Genomic DNA, 26,126 nt, shown 5'->3' with positions numbered 1-26,126 from the left:
TCAAAGTGGAAATATTTTTGATTTAATCCTTGTAATAATGTTTCTGATTCCCGTAGTTGGTAAAAACCACAATAAGTTATCTACTGTTATTTCAGGAAGCACAGGTCTGCAGATCCTCATTTAATAAAAGCTAGAAATATGCAGAAAGCTGTGTATCAGGTGTGCGGTAAAATATTTAAATCCTGGATTTCAGGAGATGTAGGAGTTGCTGACAGTTTCACTAGAATGCTTTTCATAACCACCAGTACTGTAATTAATTTTCAATTTCTCAAGGTACTTCATTCTTTTAGATATTCTTAAATCTAAGATATAGTCAAATATTAATTATATTCCTGTCTCTGTTCCTGTTTATTTTAACCACAAACACAAAGAATATTTCACAGCTGGTAATTCAACTAAATTCCGTGTAACTCTGAATATCAAGGTCAGTTCATGCCCTGCTTCTCTCTCTTCTGTCTTTCTTTTTTGCTCACATCAGAAATAATCAGTAAGGATCTGAGATTTAGTACAGCGATGGGAGTATCACAGATTCACTGGGTTTTATTTTACATTTGCTGGCTTTAATAATTAAGGGGACTATTATTGTGGTGTGGTTTAAAGGCTTTAAAACCCTCATTTATCTCATATCCAGAAACATAACCATCATCATAAATATATTACTGTTGATAGAATTTATAGTTCTTTCTTATAATACTTTTGGCCATTGAGACTAATTAATCAAGTCTGAAATGCATGTGCTTAATTTTGGTGGCAAGAGTGATTAGAAAAATATAATTAGCCACTTCGTTGAAGTGTGCATGTTATGGTTCAGTGACTAATTTTCTGGTCAGTGAATCACAACCTTATGTCTCTTTCTCATATTTAAACACTTCAGATTATGATAGTTCTTGTATTTAAAGCCATTCTATGCATAAAGATCTAATTCAGGCTTAGAGTTTTAATAACTACCTTTGCTTCATAGTTTTCTAAGAGAGTAGTATTTATTCATCTGTCTTTAAACTTTATGGCTTATCTTAGTTACAAGTTAATTATATGCATCATGGTATTCTAAAGGTCATGGAATGTAACACGACAATAGGTTTAGTTTGCTTGGTAAAAGCTGTAATTGCTGGCAACATAGTATTTATTCCATTTTACAAATTTACAGTTCTTTATCTAGAACTGACATCAATCATAGATTGAATGCTTCTAAAAATTTATTTTCAGACACTTTGGAAATGTCTCACTCTAAAGCAGTAAATCGTATGAAGATAAAACATTCCTTATGTATTTCTGTTTTGGAAAACATTTGCTTTAAACTTTGTCATTGCTTGGAGGCTTTTATTAATGTATCATCTAACAGCTTCAGGTATCACTGAGGAACTTCATTTTGACATGTGATTCCAGCCTTGAAAATCACATCACTGTGAACTCTAAGTGGCTTTGGCATGAGAAGAAAAATTCAATTAATAAGGTTTTTACATCCTACATAAATTTGTCTGTATGAAAAAATAATTACATTACAGTCGAATGTGTCAAAACCACTCCTGAATAATCGGGAGTTACCAGACTTGAGATGCATTACATATTGTCTGTTCAAAGTTTTCAGTGTACAAAAATGATTATATGAAGTATTTAGAGTCCCTTTCCAAGGGAGGGGTATTATCAGGCAGAGGGCCGGAGGGAATACAATATTTGCATCACTTTGCGTGGTTCCCTAATTTGCCACATTGGTGATCTCCCTTGTGTTTACAAACGGGGTGCTCTCTCTACTATGTGTAAGTAATATACTCATGCAAAATGTTGCTTAAAATGTCTGTTTAAAATGGAAGTTATTTTTTTCCCTTTTTACTTTTAATTTGTTTTTACATTAGAGGAGACAAACACATAGCAAATATGGGTTAAATCATTTTTACTTTATGTAGTAATACCTAAAGTTCATTGTTCCTCCCAGTTGAGTCTGAATACGACTGGTTTAATGTTTGTAATACTTGGCTCTAAAATTAAAAATCAGAGGAAACAGGATCTGTCTATGAGTCAGTATGCAGAACAGATGAAGTGTAAGGACCATGAAGAAACATTCTTTTTCTTTCAGCCCAACATCTTAATCATTACTGAGAACTAACGTCATATTTTGTAATAGTGGGATATGAGTGCCAAACTGTGATCTGTTTTGATAAGGATTAAAATGCTGATGTTATTGTCTTGATTTTGTTCCAGTTTCTGCTGTATTTTCTATTAATGTTGACAATTATTTTCAGAGCACCTTGTGTCATTATTTCCAAGGTAGTCACTCATTCTCACCTTTCTTATCCTTTTGGAAGAAAGTACTGACTCGGATGTTTTGATGATGTTGAAATAATCTCCAAATTGTAGTCCTTTCTGTATGCCTGACTTCATAGAGTCTGAAAAATTGTTTGGCTTAGGAAATGGACCCAGGGTCATCCATTCATGAGAAGTTGGATGACAAATCCCAAGGGCTTTCAACAGTGATAGCCAGTACTAATGAAAAGAATTTTCATACATGGGATATAATGCACATTTCGGCCTCTCCTTCAAATAATAAATTAATCATTTGAGCCAAATGTTGTGGAAACAAGTAATTTACCATATGCAGTATCTCAGTGTCACCTTATTGTGCTTTTCAGCCCCACATAATACTTCTTTCATCTGTAATTACCCAGTTGTCTTTCTAGCCTGCTAAGAAAATATTCCTTCAGCTTGACATCTTTAAAGTGTGCTTTTATTCAGTTGTTTACAGTGTGTTGGTCCTGTGTAATGGGTGTTTATCATTAGTTCTATAGATAGCAATATAACTAATTATGGTTATGCCACTGTGCTGAAAAAAAAAAGTTACAGTCCAAAGCAATTCTGAGTTCCAGTTGCAGAAAGCAGGATTAGGAAGCAGTTTTGTAAGTCTCAACCAAGAAAGAGGCACTTCCCTTGTCTTTTGTTAGGCGAAAGAAATGTGCTCCCAATGTTCAGCAGTAGCTAACAGTGGAGAAAAACATTCCTTAGCAACAGAAGTTCATGAAATAAAAGAAAAATTTAAATGCGGCTTAAAATTATGGAAGTAGCATCTGTCAGATTTAAAAATGTGAAAATAGGTTCTCTTTTATAGACAGGAGGAAGACAAATATAAAAGCTCAGAAATAGAAGATAAATTCTAAGTCAAGGTGGAAAAGTTACTCTGGTGTATGTACCTTTCACTATAAGCTGGCAGAAGTGCGCCTTGTGCTGTTACTGCACATCCCTCTAAGAGTCTGGTCTAAGAGTCTGGTCTAATGCACCCTTCTGGGAAATACATGGCTCTAAAGGGAATGGAAGTGATGATACTTTTTAAAAAAAACTTGTTCTGCTCTAGGTCTGTGTCTGTAACTACTGAAGTTTGGAGTGAAGGCTTTAGTGGTCGCTTCCGTTTTCCCCTTTCTGTCATGTGGCCAGACCCGTCATGGTCTGATCACTCCTAGTCCTGCACACAGTGCCCTTCTGTCAAATGTCATCCATAGAACATATTTGAAACAATCACAGCTACATATCTTTGGAGAAAAAGACTACCCTCTGTACTAGACACAACTAAAATGGTAGAACTTGGGTAAACAATAGGAGTAATATTTTTTCACTAATTTTTTGTATAGGTTTGTAATTGGACGAGAAAAACCGGGACAAGTGAGTGAGGTTGCGCAGCTGATTAGCCAAACTCTAGAACAAGAACGCCGCCAGAGAGAGCTGCTGGAGCAGCATTATGCACAGTATGATGCAGATGATGATGAGGTAACAGAATGACTAGCGTTTCACTATTTGGTGTTTTTTAATGTTCCATTTTCTATTCCTAATTCCTTCTTTTTAATTATCGCTTAGAGGTCAGCTTCTGGACCTCTCCATTACCTTTGCTGCTGATTTTCACAGATTGATGATGAATCTTATTTGAAGAACAAAGTTACAGGAAAGCTTTTCATCATGGGTTTAATGTTTTGTTCCAGAAGAGCATATAACAAATTGGTTGATGCTTCTCTAATCACTGCTCTTCCTCTGCAAGCATATACCTTTCTGAAATAAGGGAATAAAGTTTGTTTAGTTGTGCATTGAAACATTAGATTTTTGTGAAAACTGGTAGAAAGTTGCCTTCTGACTTTTAGAGGGGTTGAGGAAGTTTTAGACCTTTTTTTTGTTTTTCTGGAAGAGTTGATGTTCTTCTTAATTCAGAATGTTTTCTGAAAATTCTGGCTAAGACCCCTCCTTCCACACACTGTTTTTTGTTTCTGTGTGAACAGATATTCCACAGGATAGAGAATTAATCTAGCTTGTCTGAAGTTTAGATTCCTGTTCACAGTTAGTGCCTGATGTCCCAATACAGTGGTTTTGAAACTAACAACTTCATGCAGTAGATTTTCCATAGTTTCTTTGCATTCTCTTAAAATTCCTAATATGCCTAAACACCAAGATACTTGGAAAGATTAGTGAGAGAGCTTTTTCAGAGACTACTGTCTGTGTTACTTTCTAAATTAGCTGTTGGGTTAAGGTAAAAGGCAGTTGTTGCAACAAACTGCTTCCACATAGCCTAAGCATACTGCCATCATTTCATATCATCTTGAGTAATATTATTTGAAATGTCAGATTCCATGTACTAGTGTGTTCTTGTCCTGGGCCAGATTTTTTATTATATTTGTGTAGGGAAACCATAGAGAAGGGGAAATGCATGCTATGCATTTATTTCAGTTTAGTTTTTCTTTTTAGAAAAGAAATACTCTTGATATAAAATCAGGATACACTTGGATTTTGAAACATGCTGTTAAACTAGCAATAGGTCAGAACAATCAGAAGTGTCCCAACAGACTAAGTAAAAATCCTGTCTAGCCCCAGTAATGCTTTCACTTACTTTAATTTCCACTGATATTAAAAATATTTTAGTATGTTTTAAAATTAATCATGTCACAGGGACATATTTAACTCTTCTAAATAAAATTGTACTCGTCCATATACATGCATATGTATGTGTGCCTGTGTGAGGCCACAATGGCTGGAAAATCCATATCCTCTCTGTTCGCTCCTCAAACTACAGAAACATGCAAGTCTTCTAACTTCTATTTAGTCTAGAATTAAATTCAAGATAAGTTTCTTGAAGTAGCTCTATTATCTCCTCAAAAATAAAATGGAGGCAACTAGCCTTTGGAGTAAGACTTACCATAACTCATCATAGCGTGCTGGAGATGTCAGTGTTTGAAGACCTGTGATACCATCTTATTGTGAACATAGTCTGATAGCTTTCATATTGGCAAGAGAGGTGTGTCCCAAGTGCCTGATGATCAGATCTTTCTTGGTTTGCGGGTGTGGGGCTGAAGGCAGACCTGTGTGAGTAACTGATGTGTCACACCTTTTATCTATAGGATGCATCCACCTGTAAAAAAACGGAAAGGTTTGTGTTTCTTACCTTCATGCACCATACAGGTGGTGTTACTCAAGATCAGGCAAGAAAAACCTGTTGTTAAAACCGTATAGATCAATACTGATCCTGGAAGTACTTCAGCCTTCGATAGGGATTGTTGCTGTGAGGATGCTTAGGGTGACACTGTCATACTGATGACCATGCAAGTGTTTCTCAGTACAATAGTGAAAGAGGACAAGGATGAGTAGGCATGAGTAGGTCTCAGGTACCTTTTGTGATGTGTCTTGTTGTCCTTCAATTCAGTGGTTACGAACTCTTAAGTCCTGTTCACTGCATACATTTTTAACACGAAAACGCTAGATGCAGAAAGTGTTTTCTACTGGTAGAGTCTTTGCATCATAGAGAGGTTTTCCCTGATTTTTCTCTAATTAAGAGAGTTAAAGGTATCTTCTCTTATTGTAGCACTACACTGAGGATGACAACCATCTCTGTGACCATGACATGTGCTTTCTGAGTGTTAGTGTTTGTAGTGCAAAGGTGACTTTTGTGCAGTATATGAGGAAAGGAGGAAAAAGAAAGGAAAAGACATCTAGCAGGGGAGATCCAAATGATCTCATCAATGATTACTTTTGGAAGAAGGAATTAAGTCTGAGAACAAATCAAATACTTGAGTTCTTAAAAACTGCATTGGAATCATTGAAGGTTGTACCCTTTTCCTACTAGATGCCATATATATATTTGAGATTATATATTTGGGAGGCGGTGGTAAACATTATTAGAATAGCTGCTGGGGTTTAGTTACTAAAGTATGCAATGCAGTGTGTTTCCTTTCTTAATTAAGAGACTTACCAGAAATAGATTTTATTGAGAACCTGCAGTAATCCTGAATATTATTATTTTTTTTAATCACCTGACTATGCCATCCAGGTAAATTCATGCGACTTGTACCATTCCCACACAACTGACGTGAAGTTAGCTATGATCTAATGCATGTTAGCCACAGTTCAAAGACATTTTTGGTCATCACAGGCACTTCTGCTCCATTTACTGTCAAATGTGAGTATTACTACTTTGAGCTTACCTTGCTCTCTGAGGACAAATATGGCTGGGTTTATGTTGCTCTATGCGACACCCCTGCCAGCACTCCATTCTTTGTGTCTGGTAAGCAGGGCTTCTTTTGGGCAAGAAAATTTCAGTTTACACTGTCTGAATGAATGTTTACAAATGTGCAAAAAACCCTACCCTTTTGAGTCCATTTCATCAAATTGTGATTCTGACTGCATGGAGTTCAGAAGTATTTGGATTACCAGTGTAAGAGGTTTTGCATTGAGGCAGCATGGAATTATACAGGATTTGCTCAGTCCTAGAGCTGTCAAACCATCCTATTAATTTTCATACAGTCCTTAAAATATGGTAAATGGATCTCCAGGTACAGTGCTGCATAAATAAACAAGAAAATTATTTTTATTCAACCCTCCTTTGAGACTGCCAAATGCTGAGGCTCAGAGACTTTACTACAAGGACAGCAATAACCTATCTGTTTTCCAGAGCAGGAAATAAGTGATCAGTGTTTGAGTCCTGGATTCACTGCACATGACTCTGCTAGAGCTGGTCAGATCACAGGAAGAGAGTATGTGTCAGGCATGTACAAGTTCTGGTGTTTTATCTTGCTGTGCCACCAGCTGGCTGAATTTCCTCTGTTTTGAAACTGCTGACAGTCTTCATAGCCCAAGGAGCATCTAGGTACTTTAGAAGAATCCAAGTTCCTTAAAAAAGCAGCATTTTGACATAGTTTTGATTTCTGCCAGCCAGTCGACACTGGACTTGAGTTAGATACTAAATTTAGAGACATATGTTAGCCTGCTGTAACTTCTCATTCCATTGCCTTGCAGAAGTGTTACATGACAGCCATTTTTGGCAAAGATTCACACTAATAGACATAATGTTTCTAAAATATATATAATTTACTATATAAATAAGACTGAAGAAAACATAACTTACTGTATAAATGCCCTGGATTCCTGCATTTGAGAACCTGCTGTTACCATGGGCTGCAGGTTGTCACAGGATTGTAGGATACTTTCAGATGCTCCTTCATTAAAGTTTTTGCATGGAAACTCAAAAACCTTGTGCAGAACTGATGAACACTAAAAGAAAAGTGATGCTCACAATGGGATGTGTGCCAAGACTTGCAGGATAAATGTGCAATAGCTTACAATTTGTTGTTAAGCTCCCACGAACCAGTAGTACCAGTTATTTCTCGACTATGATGTATGGTAGGCAGCATTGGCATTTCTTGATGAGTCTGTGCTGACTACTATAAAGCTGAGAGAGTATGTTGCCTCTAGGTAGCCTGTTGCAGAGTTTACTCATCACTAGTTTGTCTAGCTTCCTAAAGTCCCATATCCTTTTGATTTGTTGTATCCTGTCAGAAAATAAAGCTCAAAGGCTTTGAAGTAGGCACTGTCTTTAGTGTGCTAAGTATGACCTGAATCTGTATCCTTGACTAAACCCTTTTGAATTCCTTGTGTTAACACAGTGTTCTGTGCACGTGAGTCAAATTCTGACATTTCTTGGAATTTTAATTTGAACTTGGCATTATCTTCTTCATGTTCTGCAGTGAGTGACAAAATTACATAGAGCAGATGACCTGTTCCCTTGAAGGCTGCATATGGTGATGCAGAATGTGAAATTAATAAGATATTGCAGAATTCTGTTCACTGGCCACGGACAAGTAGTTTAATGCAAGTGGTGTTGGAATATATTTTAATATCATTAATAGTCATATGAATATTTTTTTCTTTTTAAATTTTCATTCATCAGGACATTCTGAGGCAAAGCAATATTGGAACCGTTGAAGCAAATCTTGACACATGCAAAAAGAAAAATGTTGCAGTGTGCTTGAATGTTTAACACCCAAAGAATACATTTGCTAAACCAGATCTTTCAGAGAGTACGTTTTTTCCAACGTCATTAATATGACACATTCCCGTAAAAGCAATGATTAAACTATACCATTATATTTTTCTTCGCTCTTTTGGAAGCATTAAGTATGAGCCATCAAAAAAAATCAAATGAAGAGATGGGCTTGAGTTATTTTTATAGTTCACTGATTGTGGGAGAGTTTCAGCAGGAACAAAGATGTAGCTTGATGCAGCCTTTGTTATGGTGATTTGGGGAAGGTCTGTCTGCATTATCCTGGCTGGTGCTGCTGCTCCTTCTTTCTGCTTGAGAGTGTTAGGCCCATTTCAGGAATTTACAAGGCAGTTAAACAATGCAAGCAACACATTTTCCATGTACAAGTGGAAAATTGCAGCTCATATTGATAATTTCATGCTATTAGCTGTGATAGCATATAGCAAAATGGAATGGCTAGTATCAGAACCTATTGCTTTGGATGGTATAAGCTTAAGCCCTGGGTGCTACTGAAATGAGGAATAGGGCTTTTGCATGGATGAATTTTGCTCAGCAACACAGAATGAAGAGTCCGAGATTTTCCTTCAAGACCATGTAAGTTTTCATTGACTATTGAATAAAAAAATACTATTATTGTTGTCAACTAAGAAAACAAAATGTATTGCAGGAAACCTCAAGGAGTTACAATAACAACTGTTCTCTTACAGGACTTTGTTATTTTGAAGTAATACAAATTTTTTCTGTGCCTTGCTGCTTCTTGTAAAATACTGAATTTCCCATTCCAGCTTACTGGCACTGTTTGAACAACCTTCAGTAGTTTCACATGAAACAAAAGTCAGCAGAGATAGTTTTTTTCGGGGAAAGTATGTTCCATGTAATTCACGATGTATATTTTCTTAATGTGCACATTGGTTCTTTTGAACCTGTAATTTGTTTTTCATGTGACTGTAAGATGAAGTCCCTTCCTTTTGAAGATGAAAACAAAAGTCTCATTTATTTCTGTGTTCTGTAATGTGTTTGTGTCATCCTATTGTAGTGTTTACCTGAGTGGTGCTTTGCTTTGACAAGTACTTTTTTCATTAATTGAAGCAAAAATGACTGTGCTCATTGACACTCATTATGTACAATTTGAAGCAAGATTTTCCTTTGTGTTCATTTTTAACTGCCTGATGTTCCTCTTCAAACACTCAGGCTCCTGAGGCCAGTAGAATATTGCCTGCTCTTGAATTTTTTCCCTATAATTTAGTCCTTCATGTGTGTTCATTTTTCTTTTTGTATTCAGTAATTCTTTTTAGTTTAAGTCTTTGGAGAAATCAGTTTTAACTAATTTCATTTGTTTTATTATTTTTGCCAAAATTGATAAATGTGATTTGGATTTTGCATTAAATTAATAATTCCTTTAAAATACACATATAGCTGAGCTAGATCTGGGTTCATTTACATAAACAGGGCATGAGTTTGCTGGTTAATGATCCTGTTTCTGCCTCCTCTTTGCATGCTTCAGAGATTTTCTTGCTCCTGCTAATGAACCTGCCAAGATGGTTTTTTGAACTTAGAAACTATAGTTGTGTATTACCTTAGTGATTTTTCAGGGATAATAACTGCAGAATCAATAGTCCATGGACTGTTATTATTTTGTCCATACAATAATTTATTTCACTGAAATTTCGCTGGGATTTTAAGAGTTATTCTGCTTCTGGTTGCCCTGACAGTATGTAAAGGTAGTGTTATGCTCCTGAAAAATGCCATGGGAATTATTAGTCAAATTTTCTGTTTAGAAGGAACTGCAAATAGCCACAGGGAATAAAATAGAAACAGAAGTTACTACAGGTGTAGTGTGACAGAAGATTTTTGTGTGTGTGTATGATATCTAGACATACAGAATGATAAATTTAATTTCAGGTGGTTTTTTGTTTAGTTGTAATCCTTACATGCCCAAAAACTCCAGTGAGATGGATTATGTTGTTTTTTGCTTCTGTTTTAAGAAGCAAAACCAGCTGTTAACCTTTTTTGTTGAAGACTACTGTGATTCTTAGTCATATATTCTTAGTACATATCAAGTATATAAAATAAATGAATACTGTTTGTTTCATTGGAGAATATGTTACTATTTACAGAAGTCGAGATAGTTCACCTGAAAAGTGCCTCACTTTACAGTGATGTTTAAATATGGATGGGTTGTGCCTGTTGGTGACTTACCTTCTTTTTGGTAGTTCTTTTACTGTCAGAAAATGTTACTGAAAAATGTTATGCCTTCTATGTGTTCTGACTTATTTTATTTTTAAAAACTTTAATTTTTTTTTTTTAAAAAAAGAATATAGATTTTTCATGATCTTTAGAGGTCCATCCTAACTCAAACTATTCTATGATTCTTCCTGCTAGAAATGGTAATATTTTATTGTGGGTATATCACCTTGTTGTTGGATGCATACATGTATCTTTTCTGTCTGTGTGTACTTGTGCACCTGGATTTAACATGCTTCCATGCACTGCTTTTTAGTTGAGAGAGATTCACATAAGCCTTAACAAAACTGGGAAACTAAACTAAGGTAGGATCTGAGATTTGAACTGTTTTTGAAAGTTGAATTCTTATCTGTCGTTTTGAGAAGTCCTTTTGTCAAAAAAATTACAATAATAGACAATTTTAGCACTACAGGGAATATATTTCTGATAATAATATTATGTTTCTTCATATAAGGAACTGAAAACTCATGAACAAAAACTTGAGTAGTTCTGTCAAAATTTTGGTGGTTTTACTGTATAAACGTAAGAAGGACTGCACCCCTTCCCCCACACCTCCTTTTCCATGTTTTGAGTCCCAAGCTTTATAAATCCAGATGTGGCCCTGGGGGAAGTGTGTGCATAGTCATTTGCACAGCCAGCAGACTATTTGTGATCCATAGGCGATGCGCTCCAGCTTCCAGAGGGAGCCCCACGGAAGCAAGGTGGTACCACCCGCCTTAGATATGGGGAGAGATGAGCACAGGAATACGTGCAAGAGGTTGTCTAGGCAACTCGGGGTTCAATATTGCAAGCCTTTTCAATATTGTTTTGTTTTATTTTGTTTACTCTTGAGATACTGATTGCAGCTTATGATTTTTTAAAATTCTGTTTTGTCAGCAAATTGTACGCAGCTCATGGTTTACCAGCTCAAGAAAACCCCACCTTTTCTGTTTAAAACTAGCTCAAAGCAGCTCCTTATTCAGGATGAACTCTGATTTCAGTCTCTGAACTTGTCTCTAACACTCAGTTTCTTTTTCCTGCTGTTGTCTTTCTGTGTGGGTGTGACTTTTCTATCATTAATTTGTTTATAAAGAACAAACCAATGAATTTTCAAATTCACCATGGAATATCACTGGAGAATTACTTCCTCCAGTTGACTTTACCAAAGACCAGTCAAGATGCTGTTGGTCCTGTTCTTTTATTTCTGTTTGGAAAAGATTTCTTGTTAAATCTGAAATAAATTTGGAGGGTTCTTCCTATGGAAAAGAGGTCTCACTTGGAAAGTGAAAACATTGAAATACAGAACCAGTAATGCTTAAGAACTAAATTCTTATTGGTTAAGACACTATTTTCTCTCTTAATGTACCAAAATACTGCTGTGGAGTTGTATTTTGTCTCGTAGAATTCATAAGTACTGGGGTTATAGTCAAAGAAAAAGATAACCTTTATTGTATGCAGAATGCTGGCTTTGCACAGTAGCTTAATTATTCTTTGAACAGTCTCTGCCTAATTAGAGGATAACTGGAATTTCTTAAATGCTATAAAATTAAGACAGGGGAATATGCTACAGATGAAGAAGATGAAGACATGGGACCTGTCCTTCCAGGAGGTGACATGGCTATTGAAGTGTTCGATCTCCCTGAAAATGATGAAATGTTCTCCCCTAGTGATGTGGACACCAGCAAACTTGCTCATAAATTCAAAGAGGTACGTTACAGGTCAGAAAATACTCCTGAAATACCACACTGAATTACATTTCTAGTCATCTCATTGCTCAGAGCTTGTTTTTTCTCTTCAAAACTAGAGTTGATTTCTAACTATTTGTATCCCAGTACTTCTGAACTACTCAAAATTTCTACTTAAAAGAAGTGGAACTATTCTTTGGAGTTGTTTTGGCATCAGCTTTAAGGTGACTGTTGTACTGGTGGTGGATAAATTTATAAATTAACTTTTTAGTACAGAAGTTATTCTACCTCGGCACTTAGTTTGACAAGGAAGACAAAGTGCAAGTTAATTCATTTCTAGCAGATTGCTGGGGTTTGGCGTGGGTGGTTTTTTGTTGGCTTTAGTTTATTGATTAGTTGGTTTGTTGATTTTGGTTTTTGTAAGATTCCAATAAAAGATGATCAGGAAACCAGACAGCAAATGTTAAATTTCAGTGAAAAGGGCACGGGGAGCTTATCCTATACCATTACACAGCAACTCATCAATGTACAGTAGTGTCATATGTTTAGCCATGTGTTTAGAAAGATGCCATATTGGGGAAGCAGGCATATTTTAAACTGGTGTTTTACCAAACTCTGTGGTTGCAGAGTTTGTATAGCACCCACCTGTACTAAGTGTGGCTTGAATCGGTGTTGTTCATTGTGGTTATTGGATTCATTTAACTTCACATACCGAGGTACTGAGAGACATTTCTTCTGTATTTTAGTCTATGCTTCTGATGTGGCTTCTTTTTGAGCTTTCCTGAATTCTGATGCAAATAATGATATGAAACAATGGATTTATCTAAGCTCACAGTAATGGGTTGAGTGATGGCAGTGAGGAACTTTTTTTTTTCAAATACAGGAAGATGGAAGGGTTGAAAGTAGCTGGAACCTCATAGGATATTTGAGTAGCAGAACCTGGGCCGACAAAGGAGTTTTAGAATACTGAGACTCCCCTTTTTGTCCTTCTTCAATTGTCCTCTCCTCTTCCCTCCACTCAAACCAGATATTTTAGTGTCTATAAATGTGTTGCTCCTACTCTCTAGTGAGAGTAATGTATGGAAAGTAAATGAACAACCAGTTTTTCTCTTTTCTGCTGATACTCTTTTCAGCCTTTTTGTGCCTACTGTTATTCATCGTTATTTCCTGAAGTTTTTTTACTTTAGTTAAATTATAATTTTTTCACTCCATATTTCAAGTTCCAGGCTCTTAGACATATTAGTAGAACAGTTTACTTAATTTTCTAATACTTTGCATCACACATATTAATACTTTCTCAAAGTGGTGGGAAGATGCTACCATTCTACGCGTGCCAGTGGGGGTGCCGAGGCCGTGCAAACCACAGATGCAGTGATGGGCAAGAGGACCTTTGAATACATTACAAGTAAAACTATACTTGAATAAACTATGTTTCCATAAACTCGGGCTACTGCCATACTTGAGCTTGTCCAAACTGATTTGAAGCTATTTACAGACCTGTGTGATATAATGGCCTCAAAACGCTGATGTAGAGGAGACCAGATGAAGGTACTTTGGGATCCTCAAGTGTAAGTGCAGATGAGAGCCTGAGAAGAAAACATTAAATGCTCCTGCATAAGAGCAGGCTCTTTCTCACTGGCCCACGCAGTTACGAGCATGCCACTTCTGTTTCACTGGTTGTATTTAACAGTACACAGCTGTGTTTTGTTGGCTGATGCAGAGTGAGTACATGTATTTTTCTTGGTATTTGCCCTGAATTCTTTAAACACTAGAGGACTTGTTCACGATCACGCTGCACAAGCCCACACAGTGTTTTCTGGAATTGTATTTAAAGAACAACTGTTCTTTCTTGTTCTTACTCCAGAGATTAATGAAAGTATTAAACAAGTGGGTAGGACATAATCTTTAAGCATAATAGTTTGACCTAATTAGTTGGATTCAGTCCTTGCAATGAAAAATGTGCTCACATGTTCTGAGAGCCCTCCTATTTGAAATGCCTTGCTTTTTGGAATGAAAGAAGAGAGATGGGCATTCCTGGGTCAATCATTGTACTTCTGCAAATCTTGTTTTCCTGGCTGTAGAACAGAAAAATGGAACTGATTTTTCTTAACTGCTTTGAGAGAGCCAGAAACTTTATTTTAGCCATGATGATTGAAGTGAGAGGTGTTCTGTAGGGAGAAGGGACATCTTATGTAAAAATTTGTTATTATATTTCATGTCTAAAATATATGAAAAATGGATTGTCATTATATGCAAAAAATATATAATGATTATGTAAAAATTGTCATGGAGATTATTAGATTCTATTGCATACCTTCCTTCCCAGTGCACATGTGATATTTTAACATTTGCTAGCCTTTCATCCCTTTCTGCGCTTTGCAGTCTTAGATTAATTCAATCCATTTTTGCTCTGAAAGTTATTTTTTATAAGAAGTTTTATTGTTTTGAAGAAAGTTAATCAGCTTTTCAAGACATATTTGGAGAGGAAATGTGCCAAAAATTACTCAAAATGTCCTTGTTAAAATGAAACCATCACAATTTTATATTGACTTAAAAACCATAAAAATACAAAATAAGATGTGCCAAGAATTTGTCTGGCATTATATAGAACATGGAATAAAGATTCTGATCCCCTTTTAGTAAACTTTCTTAAAAAATTTTAGCTATGGAGTCTAGATTTGCTTGCCAAACAGTTGACCTTCCCTGTTGTTTAGTCTAACCTATAAATGTGTTACTATTTGTCATCTATTCTGCAAGCATAATTAGTTCTTTAAAAATGTACATATCGAGCTACGCATTTGTCTGTTCAGGAGAAAAGTGTCTTTTTTCCTTCTGCCTCAGTGGGATCTGCTGTACCATGTACTGATTCAATGATCTGACTGGGTGCTCAATATTTATTTTTTTAACTTAATAACAGAGAGCATAAAAATAACTGTTAGAACCATCTGTACCTGAGCAAATCGTCATTTATGCAACAATGTGGAGTTTACTTGTATGTAATAATAAGCTCTTTTAAGTGCTCCTAATGGATCTGTGGGGGTTTAGAAGAGATGGGAACGAACTATCAGCAGGTAGCCTAAGGGTTTGAGTCTTGGTTTTTTGATTTCATTATTAAGTCTACAAAGGGCAAAATTTAGCTCATCCATTCTTCCCCTAATTTTATCTCATCCGAGAAAAATGAGGTAGCAGAACTAAGTAGTGGGCTGGACATTTTGTAAACACCGTAACATTTTTAGATGGTTCTTGAATAATTTTTCACTACTCACAGGAATGGAATGAGAAAAAGCAGTTCTCAGTCTCTGAAAATTGCAGATCAGAGGTTGGATTGAGTGAGCTCAAAAATTGCAAGTAACTTCTTTCAAATTCTAATTAAAGTATCTCCTTAGTTTCCTCTAATACGTATATTTACAAAAAGGTACATGTCCTGCTCAGCTTCCTGGCCTCTACTGAGTGCGGTAGCTTCACTGGCCTCTTCTTGCTGTTAACACCAGCTCCAGGGCTGCTGAGTGCCCCGTTTCCAGCTGCACTGACATCTCTCCATGCTGGACCAGTAGCCCTGCTCTCCTATGGCACTTCCTCAGGAACCCTGTTTGATCCACAGATTAGCTGCATGCTCCGGACAGGTTTGGTCTGGTCCCTTGCTCATTCCACCTGCCAGTGTGCCTGGTGTGCTTCCACATCTTGCGTTTCTGCAAGCTGTCACAGTCAGTGCCTGCTTTCGTTTGAAATGAAATCTTAGGTCTGCTCTCACTGAGCACGTGAAAAGTTGTAACACTTTTCAGTGCAAAGTAAAAAAGTAAGTAACATGATCTTGGGGACTAGAAGTGTTTACAGTCTCCTGTGGAGACAGCAACCAAGAAGTGAGTGTTGGAAAGAAGATTCCTAAAGTGTTCCTCAGGTGGAACTGGTTGAGTCACTGTCTCCTTTATTCTGTCCAGTTAGATCAATGAAGGCTGATTTGCAAACCAAACTGCTTCTGGGAATATGCATTTCCTGTGCCACAAGAAGGGCATTTAAGAGACTTCATAAAAAGGGAATTTCTAAATAAACTCAGCCTTTCTCAGAGATACTTGTACTGATCAAGTCTGTGATAGCTCCTGTTATCTTGAAAATTATTCCTCTCTTCCAGAAGCATTTATCCTTTGAATTACTTGTACAATTTTACTAACAGCCTGGTCTTCAAGAACATAGCCTTTGCTTCACCAGAGATGATAGTTTCTAGTTCAGTACAGTGCCCTCACATACTCCATTAGATCAACATAAACTATTCCCTAAAGCTTATGTTAATCTTGTAAGAGAAGTAACCCCCGTGTAAAACATGCTTTTCTGTAACTATTCCTTCTATTTATAAATAATGGACAAAGGCCTTGTCTTCACTGCAGTGCCAGCTCAGGCTGTAATTCAGCTTTTGCCCTTGCCCTCAACTCCATACTCAACACGCACAAGTCACTGATTCAGTTTAAGGGTTTGGGACCTGTGAGAAGTTTGTCCTTGCTGCCTGCTTTAAATAATAAGCAGCAGGGATTGGGATGCATGCCAGTGTTGGGTAAATGTGTATGATCATTTCCATTTGGATTAGGGTTATGCTGTTGAAGTTGTGGTTCAGTTCATACTTTCGAGCATTCTTGGAGCCTGTGAATAGCAGACCTTTGGGGTAAAATTAAAGATGTTTCGGAACATTGCATATTACACTCAAAATAATAACTATTCCCTTCACAGGATCAGACTACTGTAGGTTAGTACAAAAGAAATCCCCCATTAAGTGTGCAGGTGGATGCCAGGTCCTCCCCACCAACCCTTTCACTGTACAGATCCACTGTTGTTGTGGCACGCTGCTCGGTGGTGGAACTACAATCTTTAGCGCGCTGCCGGGGCTCTTAATCTGCTTGCAATCATTTTGTGTGTTTGAATGCTGTTGCTGTTATTTACAGTTTCCCTGTGTAACTGCTCTCATTTGAGATTAGCTAGCTTGAGCAGAATAACTCCGACTAATCAGGGAGAAGTTTACCTTTTTTTCTTGCATGAAATAAATGTGTGGAATCTTCCCTCAAGGTTTTCCTGAGTTCTTAAGTTGTTAAATCACTTATTTCCATATTTGCTTTTTTGTAACATGCCTGCTTTAATCAATGCAGTGGGACTCTCTGACAGCACTGGGACGTATTTCACATTCATATCAGAGGAGAGCAAAGCCCAGCAGGATAATATCTATTTTTTTTAAGCATAAGACATTTCGTTTTGCTAAACAGATTGGATGTTCTGATTTGAAATTATGAGTGGTTAAACGGCATCCTATCTTTAATTAGGTTGCACAGACTGAGTCATTTTGCAAGCTAGACATTTTAATTTACAATCTACTGCACTGCAGCACTCTTCAGGGCCTTCTGCTATGTAATAAGGTATTCAACTTGCAGCACAGGCTTTAAAAATACCGGAGTACTCTGTGACTTCACTTGTTTATTTTATATTTTCAATTCTAGTTGCAAATCAAACATGCAGTTACAGAAGCTGAAATTCAGAAGCTGAAGACGAAGGTAAGAATCAATATATGGTTAATACATATAATACAGTTTTCTTCATACAAAATCAAATCTGAAGACATGTATGTGGGTGGAGAAGTCAACATCCGTATAGAAGGCTGATTAAGAAGCACAGTGGCTCAGCTAAATCTTTGAATATTCTATATTCAAAGTTTCAATTAAAATCTTAAGTGCTGCTGTTAAGAGAAAATTCCAACTTTTGTAGCTTCAATTAAACATACATTTTAAGGGGTATCATAATGACTAAACAGCAGATTTCTAGTGTTAAAATTCTAATGCATTTTCTCAGATTTTAAAATTGTATTTGGATTGAATATTCAAGTCCAAGTTAGTAGGTTTTTTATTTACCAATGATGTTAAAGTGTCCTGTTTATGCTACTTTGCTTTTTTTGACATTTAAAAAAAAAACCTGATCTGTTTAAATGTATTTAATAGAAATTATTTTTTATATACAGAAGAAAAAGTATTGTTATATCTTGTTGCAGTTCTCTTCAAAAGATACTCAAGAAAAGAAAAATATTACCAGTTTAAAAGAAAACATCTCATAATCAGTTGCTAGTTATTAGACTGAATTTGCTATAGCAATAAAAATGAATTGGTTTTTTTTTTGTACTAGGGTAACCTTTATGAGAACTCAGCTAATAATTCAGTTGTTCAGTAATACCAGGTTTTATAATGACATCCTGCTCTTTGAGTCTGAATACATTATAAGGGAAATAAAAACAAGATAAAGATGAAATTGAACTTCAGAAAAAGATTTTAGATTATTATTTCTTCTTAGCAGCATTTGCACTCACCATGTATTTTGCATGGTGTTTATCAAATCTGCATAAATTATTGTTAAAAACAAATTTAAAGTGCAACTGTTTTCTGTAAGGGCAATTTCTGTTGTAGTGTGTCAGTTCAGAAGGTCAGAAATCTTTTCTTCCTCTGCTTTCCAGTTCCAATCTAGCAATTGGAGCCACAAGGTCGATCCCTTGGGATTGTGCCGAGCCCCATTGACTTGATAACAACGATGTGTGGGTGTAAACATTCATCTATGCAAATTCATTTGCAAGATTAGGGTTGATGTGCCTTTTTGTGTTGGATCTCTTTACCTTTATTGTGTTTGCAATAAAGCTGAAGAAATTGTGACTAGTTTAAGTGTATTGCTAATAAAACTGCAAACAGATTAATTTTTTTGTATGTATCATCCATGATTGCTAGCAGAACTGTCTAGAGCAAATTAAACAGTCTTGATAAGTAAAAAAGGGTGTTTAAGGCATTTTTTGTTCTCTGGAAATTCTGGGAGCTAAAATACACAAGCTGCTGAACAGTCCTACCCTTATCCAGCACCAAACACTGAAACCTTCAAGTGGCTTCAGTTAGGAAGTGAGACACCAAACACACACACACACACAAAGAAGTGGACATCAGATTCCCCCTCCCCAAAATAAGAAATGTCATCGTTTTATGAAAGTGTACCAATGCTTTATAGCTAGCGCCTGAGCCACATGCATAGAGCAAAATGCATCCCTAGTGCTGACTGATTAACCCTGCACCTTGCCCGAGTACTCCACTATTGACATTTTCAAATGTCAGTCAGTCAGATAGGTTACTATAACCTAGAGAAGCCTAGAGGCTGCACTGGTACACCGAGCAAAAGCTCTACTTGGTTTTATGAGGAAGAATAATGTACATATCAGCCTGTTTTCTTTGTCCTGGAACACTCTTTTCACTGCTAGCATATTACTCGTGTTGTCACTAATTTACTGATTTTCACCATTCATGTTGCTTGAATTAATCCTGAACTATAAGGCAGCTTTTTATGGACTGCATCTCCACTCCTTTGTTCAGCTGCAGGCTGCTGAGAATGAGAAGGTGAGGTGGGAATTGGAGAAGACCCAACTCCAGCAGAACATTGAGGAGAATAAGGAAAGGATGATGAAATTAGAGAGTTACTGGATTGAGGCACAAACCCTCTGTCACACGGTGAATGAACATCTCAAGGAGACGCAAAGCCAGTATCAGGCTCTGGAGAAGAAATATAACAAGGCAAAGAAATTAATCAAGGATTTTCAGCAAAAGTAAGCAGCTACACCAGGGGCACCAAATGACTTAGTGGCCAGATAGGAAACATGTGTATGATATATTTTGAAATATGAACCTCCCTATTAAACACCTGTAAGGTAAACCCTATTTTTCACTTCTTTTTTTCATGAAAACTTGGACTCTTTGTTGTGGAAAAATGTTACTAGTATTTGAGCTGTAGTCATACTGTAGCTAAATAAAGACTTTGTGTGTACTATTCCAAGTTGGAATGTTTCAGAATTACTGGATAACTCATTGTGAATACCAACAACAAAGAGTAATCATAGTAAAGCATTTGATTAGCCAGGTTTGCGGGAATTTATATTGGTATTGTGTCAACTGGATTCATTCCTGCTGTGTACTAATGTGACATGAAGAAAAATATTGTTTTCTTACATTTTACATTTTGTTTTTCTTCTCATAGTTACCAAGAACGTTTCAGCTGAGTTGAGCTAACTCATGATTACCTGGCCACCCCTGTTCCATGTGGTCCCTTCTCCCTGATGGCTAGCAACAATAATAACGTCTTACATTTCTATAACAGCTTCCATTGCCCAAATTCCTTTTTTTTTCCCAGCAACTTTTTAATTTTCTGCTGAAATATACATGTTTCAAGAAGAAAACTCAGAAACATACAGCAATGTCAAGTGACAACTGGGACTGCAAAAATTACTTTCCTGTCCCATTGAAAAAGGAGTTAGATTGACAAGATGCCATTACCGGTCTTGGAATTTCGTGACTGTTCCAGAACTAGTTTACGTCTTATGTGCTTTCTATCACAAATGTCTTTGATATTCAAAATAAAAAGAGATAGGGAAAGTTGCTAGAATGAGTTTTGATAGCCTTTCTGTTGTTATTCTCCTTTATATTAGTAGAATATCTAGTTGGTTGTTTTTAACTATTTCAGACTCCTAAAGTGACCTAACAGATGTCCTTATAGCTTACTAGAAAATCTGATTTGTACCTGAAAAGTTACAGATGTCCTTTCTGTGAAGGAGTGCAGTCATAGTGTAGCAAAACAGAGATTTTGCTCCATTTCCCACAACAGAGAACAACATAAACTAAGATAATGTTGTTTCTGTTGTAAATACAGATTATGAAAAAGTTTGGTTTAACTTTTTTGATGATCAATTAGAACTGAGATTTTTTTTTCAGATAAATTCCTTTTACCATTTTTATATCATCACCTAGCATGTTCACTTAGACTAGTAGCTTAGGGTTTTGTCCTGATTGCAGTTTCATAGTCCTTATTAAGTAAGTGATAAATTATTTGGTAAGGATGGATTTTTCAGATGCATAGCTTAAGATTTTTCAGAACATTTTATTGTCTGTTTGAGTCTGATTGCTTTGATGACAGCAAATACATTTTTATTTTTTTCTAAGAGAACTTGACTTCATCAAACGCCAGGAAGCTGAACGAAAGAAAATAGAAGATTTGGAGAAAGCACACCTTGCAGAGGTTCAAGGCTTACAAGCTCGTGTGAGTAGCATTTACTCTTATATTTTAAGAATGAGACTGATAAAAAAATTGTCCGATATTCTGGAAAAATAACATATCTAATGGGGAGGATGTATTGGGATATGTGTTTTGAGTAATACTATGTTGTATTTCTTTCAGATACAAGACTTGGAAGCAGAAGTTTTCAGGCTAATGAAGCAAAATGGGAGCCAGGTTAACAATAACAACAACATTTTTGAAAGGCAGACATCTTTTGGAGAAGTTTCTAGAGGAGATCCAGTGGAAAATATAGATACTAAGCAAGTGACCTGCCTGGATGGCTTAAGTCAAGGTTGGTTTGAAACGAACCGTAACTCCTTTGAATCACAGATTGATTTGGATTGGAAGAACCTTAAAGTTGATCTAGTCCCAACCCCCCTGCCATGTGCAGAGACACTCCCACTAGACCAGGTTGCTCAAGGCCTTGTCCAGCCTGGCTGTGAACACTGTCAAGGATAGAGCATCCACAACCTCCTTGGGCAACCTGTGTCAGTGTCTCACCACCCTCACAGTAAAGAATTTCTTCCTAAAATCTAACCTAAATTTTCCCTCTTCCAATTTGTATCCATCACTCCTTGTCTTGTCACTACATTTCCTCATTTCCTGACAAAGAGTCCCACTTCAGCTTCCCAGTACTGGAAGGTTGCTATGAGGTCTCCATGCAGCCTTCTCTTCAATAGCCCAAACTTTTCTCAGCCTGTCTTCATAGTGGGGCTGCTTCAGTCCTCTTAGCAACCTCATGGCACTTCTCTGGACTTCATCCAACAGTTCCAGGTCCTTCTTATTCTGGGGACCCCAGAGCTGGACACAGCACTCCAAGTGAGGTCTCACAAGAGCAGAGTAGAGGGGCAGAATCGCCTCCCTCAACCTGCTGGCCACACTCCTTTTGATGGAGCCAATTCCATTGGCTTTCTGGGCTGTGAGCGCACACTGGCAGCTCGTGTTGACTTTTTCATCGACCATCACCCCGAGTCCTTCTCCGCAGGGTGGCTCTCAGCCACTTCTCCACCCAACCTGTAAGTGTGCCTGGGGTTGCTGTGCCCGAGGCATAGGGCCCAATAATGTATGTAAACAGCATGGTTATCATTTAGGATTTAAAAGAAACAGTTAATAATGCCAGGATGTTGATATTTTTCCAAAATTCAGTATCTAATGAAAGCTGTATCAGTGTTCTACCTAATAATGCCAATATAGAGTCCCAGAATAGCTGTGCAATGTATATTCTAAAAGAAATGGAACTAAATGTTAGTACAGCAAAGATCACTATTGATTGCTTAAAGCCATCAACATTTAGGTTTAATTTGATGCTTCTGGTACTTTAATAAAGTAGGAGGAAATTGTGTTTTCTCCTTTGTTCCTAAATCTGTCCCTAATTACCCAACCACCAAAGATCAAACAAGAACAAAGTTACCAGAATAAGAAAACAATGTTAAATCCACCATTTTTAATGGTTCTCTGCAAGTTCTAATCTTACCTTGGTACAGACATCAAAAGGAACCTTGTAGGTGGCACTCACCATTTCTCAGGATGGAACCTTTTGTGAATAAAATGCAAATTCTTTACTAGCACATTAATTAAAAAACTTATTTAGCTATAGCACAGCCTGATTTACAACGTAAGATTTGTAAGACTTTTTTCCTACGTTACCAAGAAACAAAACAGTTTGTACCAACGTTGAGATCTGGATAGATGCTGATAGATGGATGGTCAGCAGGGTGGCTGTACCTTTTCTTTGTTTCACATAGAAAAGATAATTCTCATTTATAGGCTGCGTCAGTGAAAACATACAGATAACTTCCACAGCTTAGTTAGAGTTCTGTAATTGCAAGTTGCTTCTCACTGTTGAAGGATATGCAGAATTAAAGCCAATTTAGGCCCACAGCCTTGGGAAAAAAACCTGTTTGATGCAGGGGTAGGCAATAGTTATTCTATATTCAGTAACATCTTTGAAATCACATGTTGAAGGTGTTGGAATTTTGACAAGGGAGCACCAAACTTTGTTCCTACAAACTATAATATTATTTATTTCTCTGGTGAAAAAAATGTAATACATTGTGAAATAAATTAATTTCTAACAAGTATAGAGGTGTTTTATTAAAATTGATATTTTAACAGTCATTTCATGTGTGGACCCAAGCAATATTGCTTACAAAGAGATCAATATGAATTACATTATTAACAAATATAAATAAGAGCTAGTCCTGCTGAAATGATGTTAGGTGATATGCAGCCCTTGTGGAATTGATTTCTACAAATCTTCACAGAGCTTCTTTCTATCAAATTTTTATTGTACTGAAATCTCTGAAGTTCAGAAAAGCACTCAGGGGGAGAAGTCTGTATTTCTACCATAGAGACTCAGTAAAAAATATAAAACATTTAATACTTAGCAGCTCTGTTAACACAAAACCTTTCAGTAGTTTGCATCAGGAGAGGGAAGTGTGCTTTCTTTACCTGACTCACAAAAATCATGTTTACATCTACCCTTGTAACAATGTCAACGCACATCTATGGCTCAAGAGCTAAAATCCAGGAATTTCTACATACAAAAAAAATTGTAAAATTCTTTCTAAAAATTTGAAAATTCTTTGTATAGCATTAAAATTCTACCTGTCTGTGCTTCAAAAGTATGTTTTCCAATTGATGCATTTGCATGAAAATTTTCAAGGAGCTGTCTTTTTTCATTGCAAAAATGTTCTTCTTCTGGAGCAATGCTACCAGTGTTAATTACTTCTGGGAACTAAAATAGATGAATTTAAATGCCCAGGTTTAACCACCTGAATACAAACACCAGTTATTTACTGGGAAAAATAGATAAATCAGCAATAATTTTTTGCAAGCAGAAGTAGCATAGCTAGACCTTAGATTCCAGGCTGGATTTGTGTTTTTAAGAGATCCCTAAATGTTCTGTAGCACTCTTTGACTTCCATATACCTTTTGCAGTAAATTCTGTATCAGTCTCTGAAGTCTGTATCAGACTGTAATGTAGTGATACTTGCTGTGCTAACAAAGAGCCTAGGTGTCCATATCATTCTTGTTTAACCCTTTTAAGAAAAGGACTTGCCATTAACCCATGGATGTTTGCGAAGGAGCTATAAACATCAGGGAAGATGTCCACGATGTTTTGGAGTGCAAGCAGAATCCCTCTGGGTTCTGCGTGTTGCACATGCTGCCTTTGTGACATTCACGTTGGTGCTTCAGTCTCTTTTCTGGCTCTTGTTTGGCGAGTGTAACACATACTCCTTGATCAAGGTTCCTGGAGCAGGACTGCATGTACACAGCCACATCCCTTAATTTTTGTTCAGAAGTTTGCAGGACTGTCTTCCCTAAGAAAATTAGGTTATGGAAAAATATAATATTTGAATTAAGATTGTATTGAGTATGGTTTTGCTTCCATGTGATCTGGGATATTTATTACATTCTTGCATATTAATAGACTTGGGAAGAAGTAATGGATGCAACTTGATGGTCACAAGTATTCAAGCTTATCTCTTCCTAACACTGCTGGTGCTCTGGCCATGTTTAGCATCATGACAGACTGTACGACTCCTCAGACTGTAACATAACCTGATGCTGAGCTTAAGGGGCTGCCAGTAATATCAGTGGAAGTTAGAAAGAGAAAATAAAAACCACTGTGGCCCACAGAATTCTTCTGTTGCTTTGCCAGGGAATATTAGAAACCTGAGGATTGTGTTTCTTTTACAAATGTACAATTTATTCTGAAAGTCCAGAAGAATACATAAAGTGGATTGTAGCTTTCTGATTTAGTGGTCATGAGCTGTATCTGCAGTAAAGAATCAAGATATTTACCGTCAGTGGTTTGAAATCTAAACAGTTCGGTGCTGAGGTCGTCTTTGACAATATTTACTCATCTGTGTGCAAGTGCCCATTCAGGCCACTTTGTGGCTGTACTTTCTGGGTGCCTTTGGATACTCAGGGACACATCAGTTCACAGAAGGAGATTTTGAAGTCAGTCAGCCTGTATAATGGAAAAAGAGTGGGAAGACAGGGAAGCTCTTTCCTGCTCCACGGTGCTATTGAAATAATTCAGATGCAAGACCATGGGAGTCAAGTGGTTGAATATCTGATGAAAGAAAGTCTAATTAGATTTTCTCTGAGAGCAAAATAAAACCTGTTATGACTTTTATGTGAGAGATGCACCAGTCTCCCTAGTGGGTTGGGAGATTTCTAGGGAAATGTGTGAGATGTGTTTGTGCTTGGAGGAGTGAAGGCTGGCTGCTCTCTGCAGAAGCGGGAGCTGGAACTGGGGATAACAGCACATGTGGCTGGAGCAGAGACCATCTGACATCAGCCCAGTTCCACTGCAACGTGTGGTGAGCAGGGCAGGACCAGTGATGGGGTGGAGGAAGCAGGAAGCTCCAGGCCCAGATGGTATTTTCCTTTAACAAAGCCAATATGACCAGTTCTGTGAATACTGTTTGCATAATTTCAGCAATGAACGGAAGGGATGTATGAAAGTGTGTACTACTGAAAGAACAAATGTGAGCAGTTCAAGCCATGACAATGTGCAATTATCCTATGGAGTACTTAGGACAGAAGCCTAATTACAAGTCAGACAATGCTAATTATTTTGTATTATCCTGTGACTGAAAAATTTAACTCTTACTCAAAGAAAAGTAAAAATATCTTTAAGATCAGATTCTTATTAATTAATGTGTTATGAATGCAGTACTTAGACAAGTAAATTAATCTAATGGCTTATGGTTTGATTTATACTGTCAGAATTGAAAAAAAATTATTAAAACCATAAAAAAATCTGTTCCTTTTCTGGTGTAAAATGCAGACACACCTTTTAAAATGTTTTTTGTCTTAGT

General features: G+C 36.8%; 1 protein-coding gene across 6 annotated transcripts in view; it reads left to right on the top strand.

The window, feature by feature from the left end:
• The window catches only part of PPP1R9A (protein phosphatase 1 regulatory subunit 9A), a 136,722-nt gene that overhangs the window by 88,831 nt on the left and 21,765 nt on the right, over positions 1–26,126 (top strand). For all 6 annotated transcript variants that reach the window (XM_032676694.1, XM_032676712.1, XM_032676705.1 and 3 more), the window contains exons 6-11: positions 3,618–3,753; positions 12,056–12,211; positions 17,667–17,720; positions 19,563–19,792; positions 21,180–21,276; positions 21,415–21,586. In XM_032676694.1, coding sequence (XP_032532585.1) covers positions 3,618–3,753; positions 12,056–12,211; positions 17,667–17,720; positions 19,563–19,792; positions 21,180–21,276; positions 21,415–21,586 — 845 coding nt within the window. The remainder of the gene's footprint in view (positions 1–3,617; positions 3,754–12,055; positions 12,212–17,666; positions 17,721–19,562; positions 19,793–21,179; positions 21,277–21,414; positions 21,587–26,126) is intronic.

Source organism: Chiroxiphia lanceolata, chromosome 1 (genome assembly GCF_009829145.1).
Source record: "Chiroxiphia lanceolata isolate bChiLan1 chromosome 1, bChiLan1.pri, whole genome shotgun sequence".
NCBI lineage: Eukaryota > Metazoa > Chordata > Aves > Passeriformes > Pipridae > Chiroxiphia > Chiroxiphia lanceolata.
Note: the sequence above shows the minus strand (reverse complement) of the source record. Positions and strands in the feature narration are given on the sequence as shown.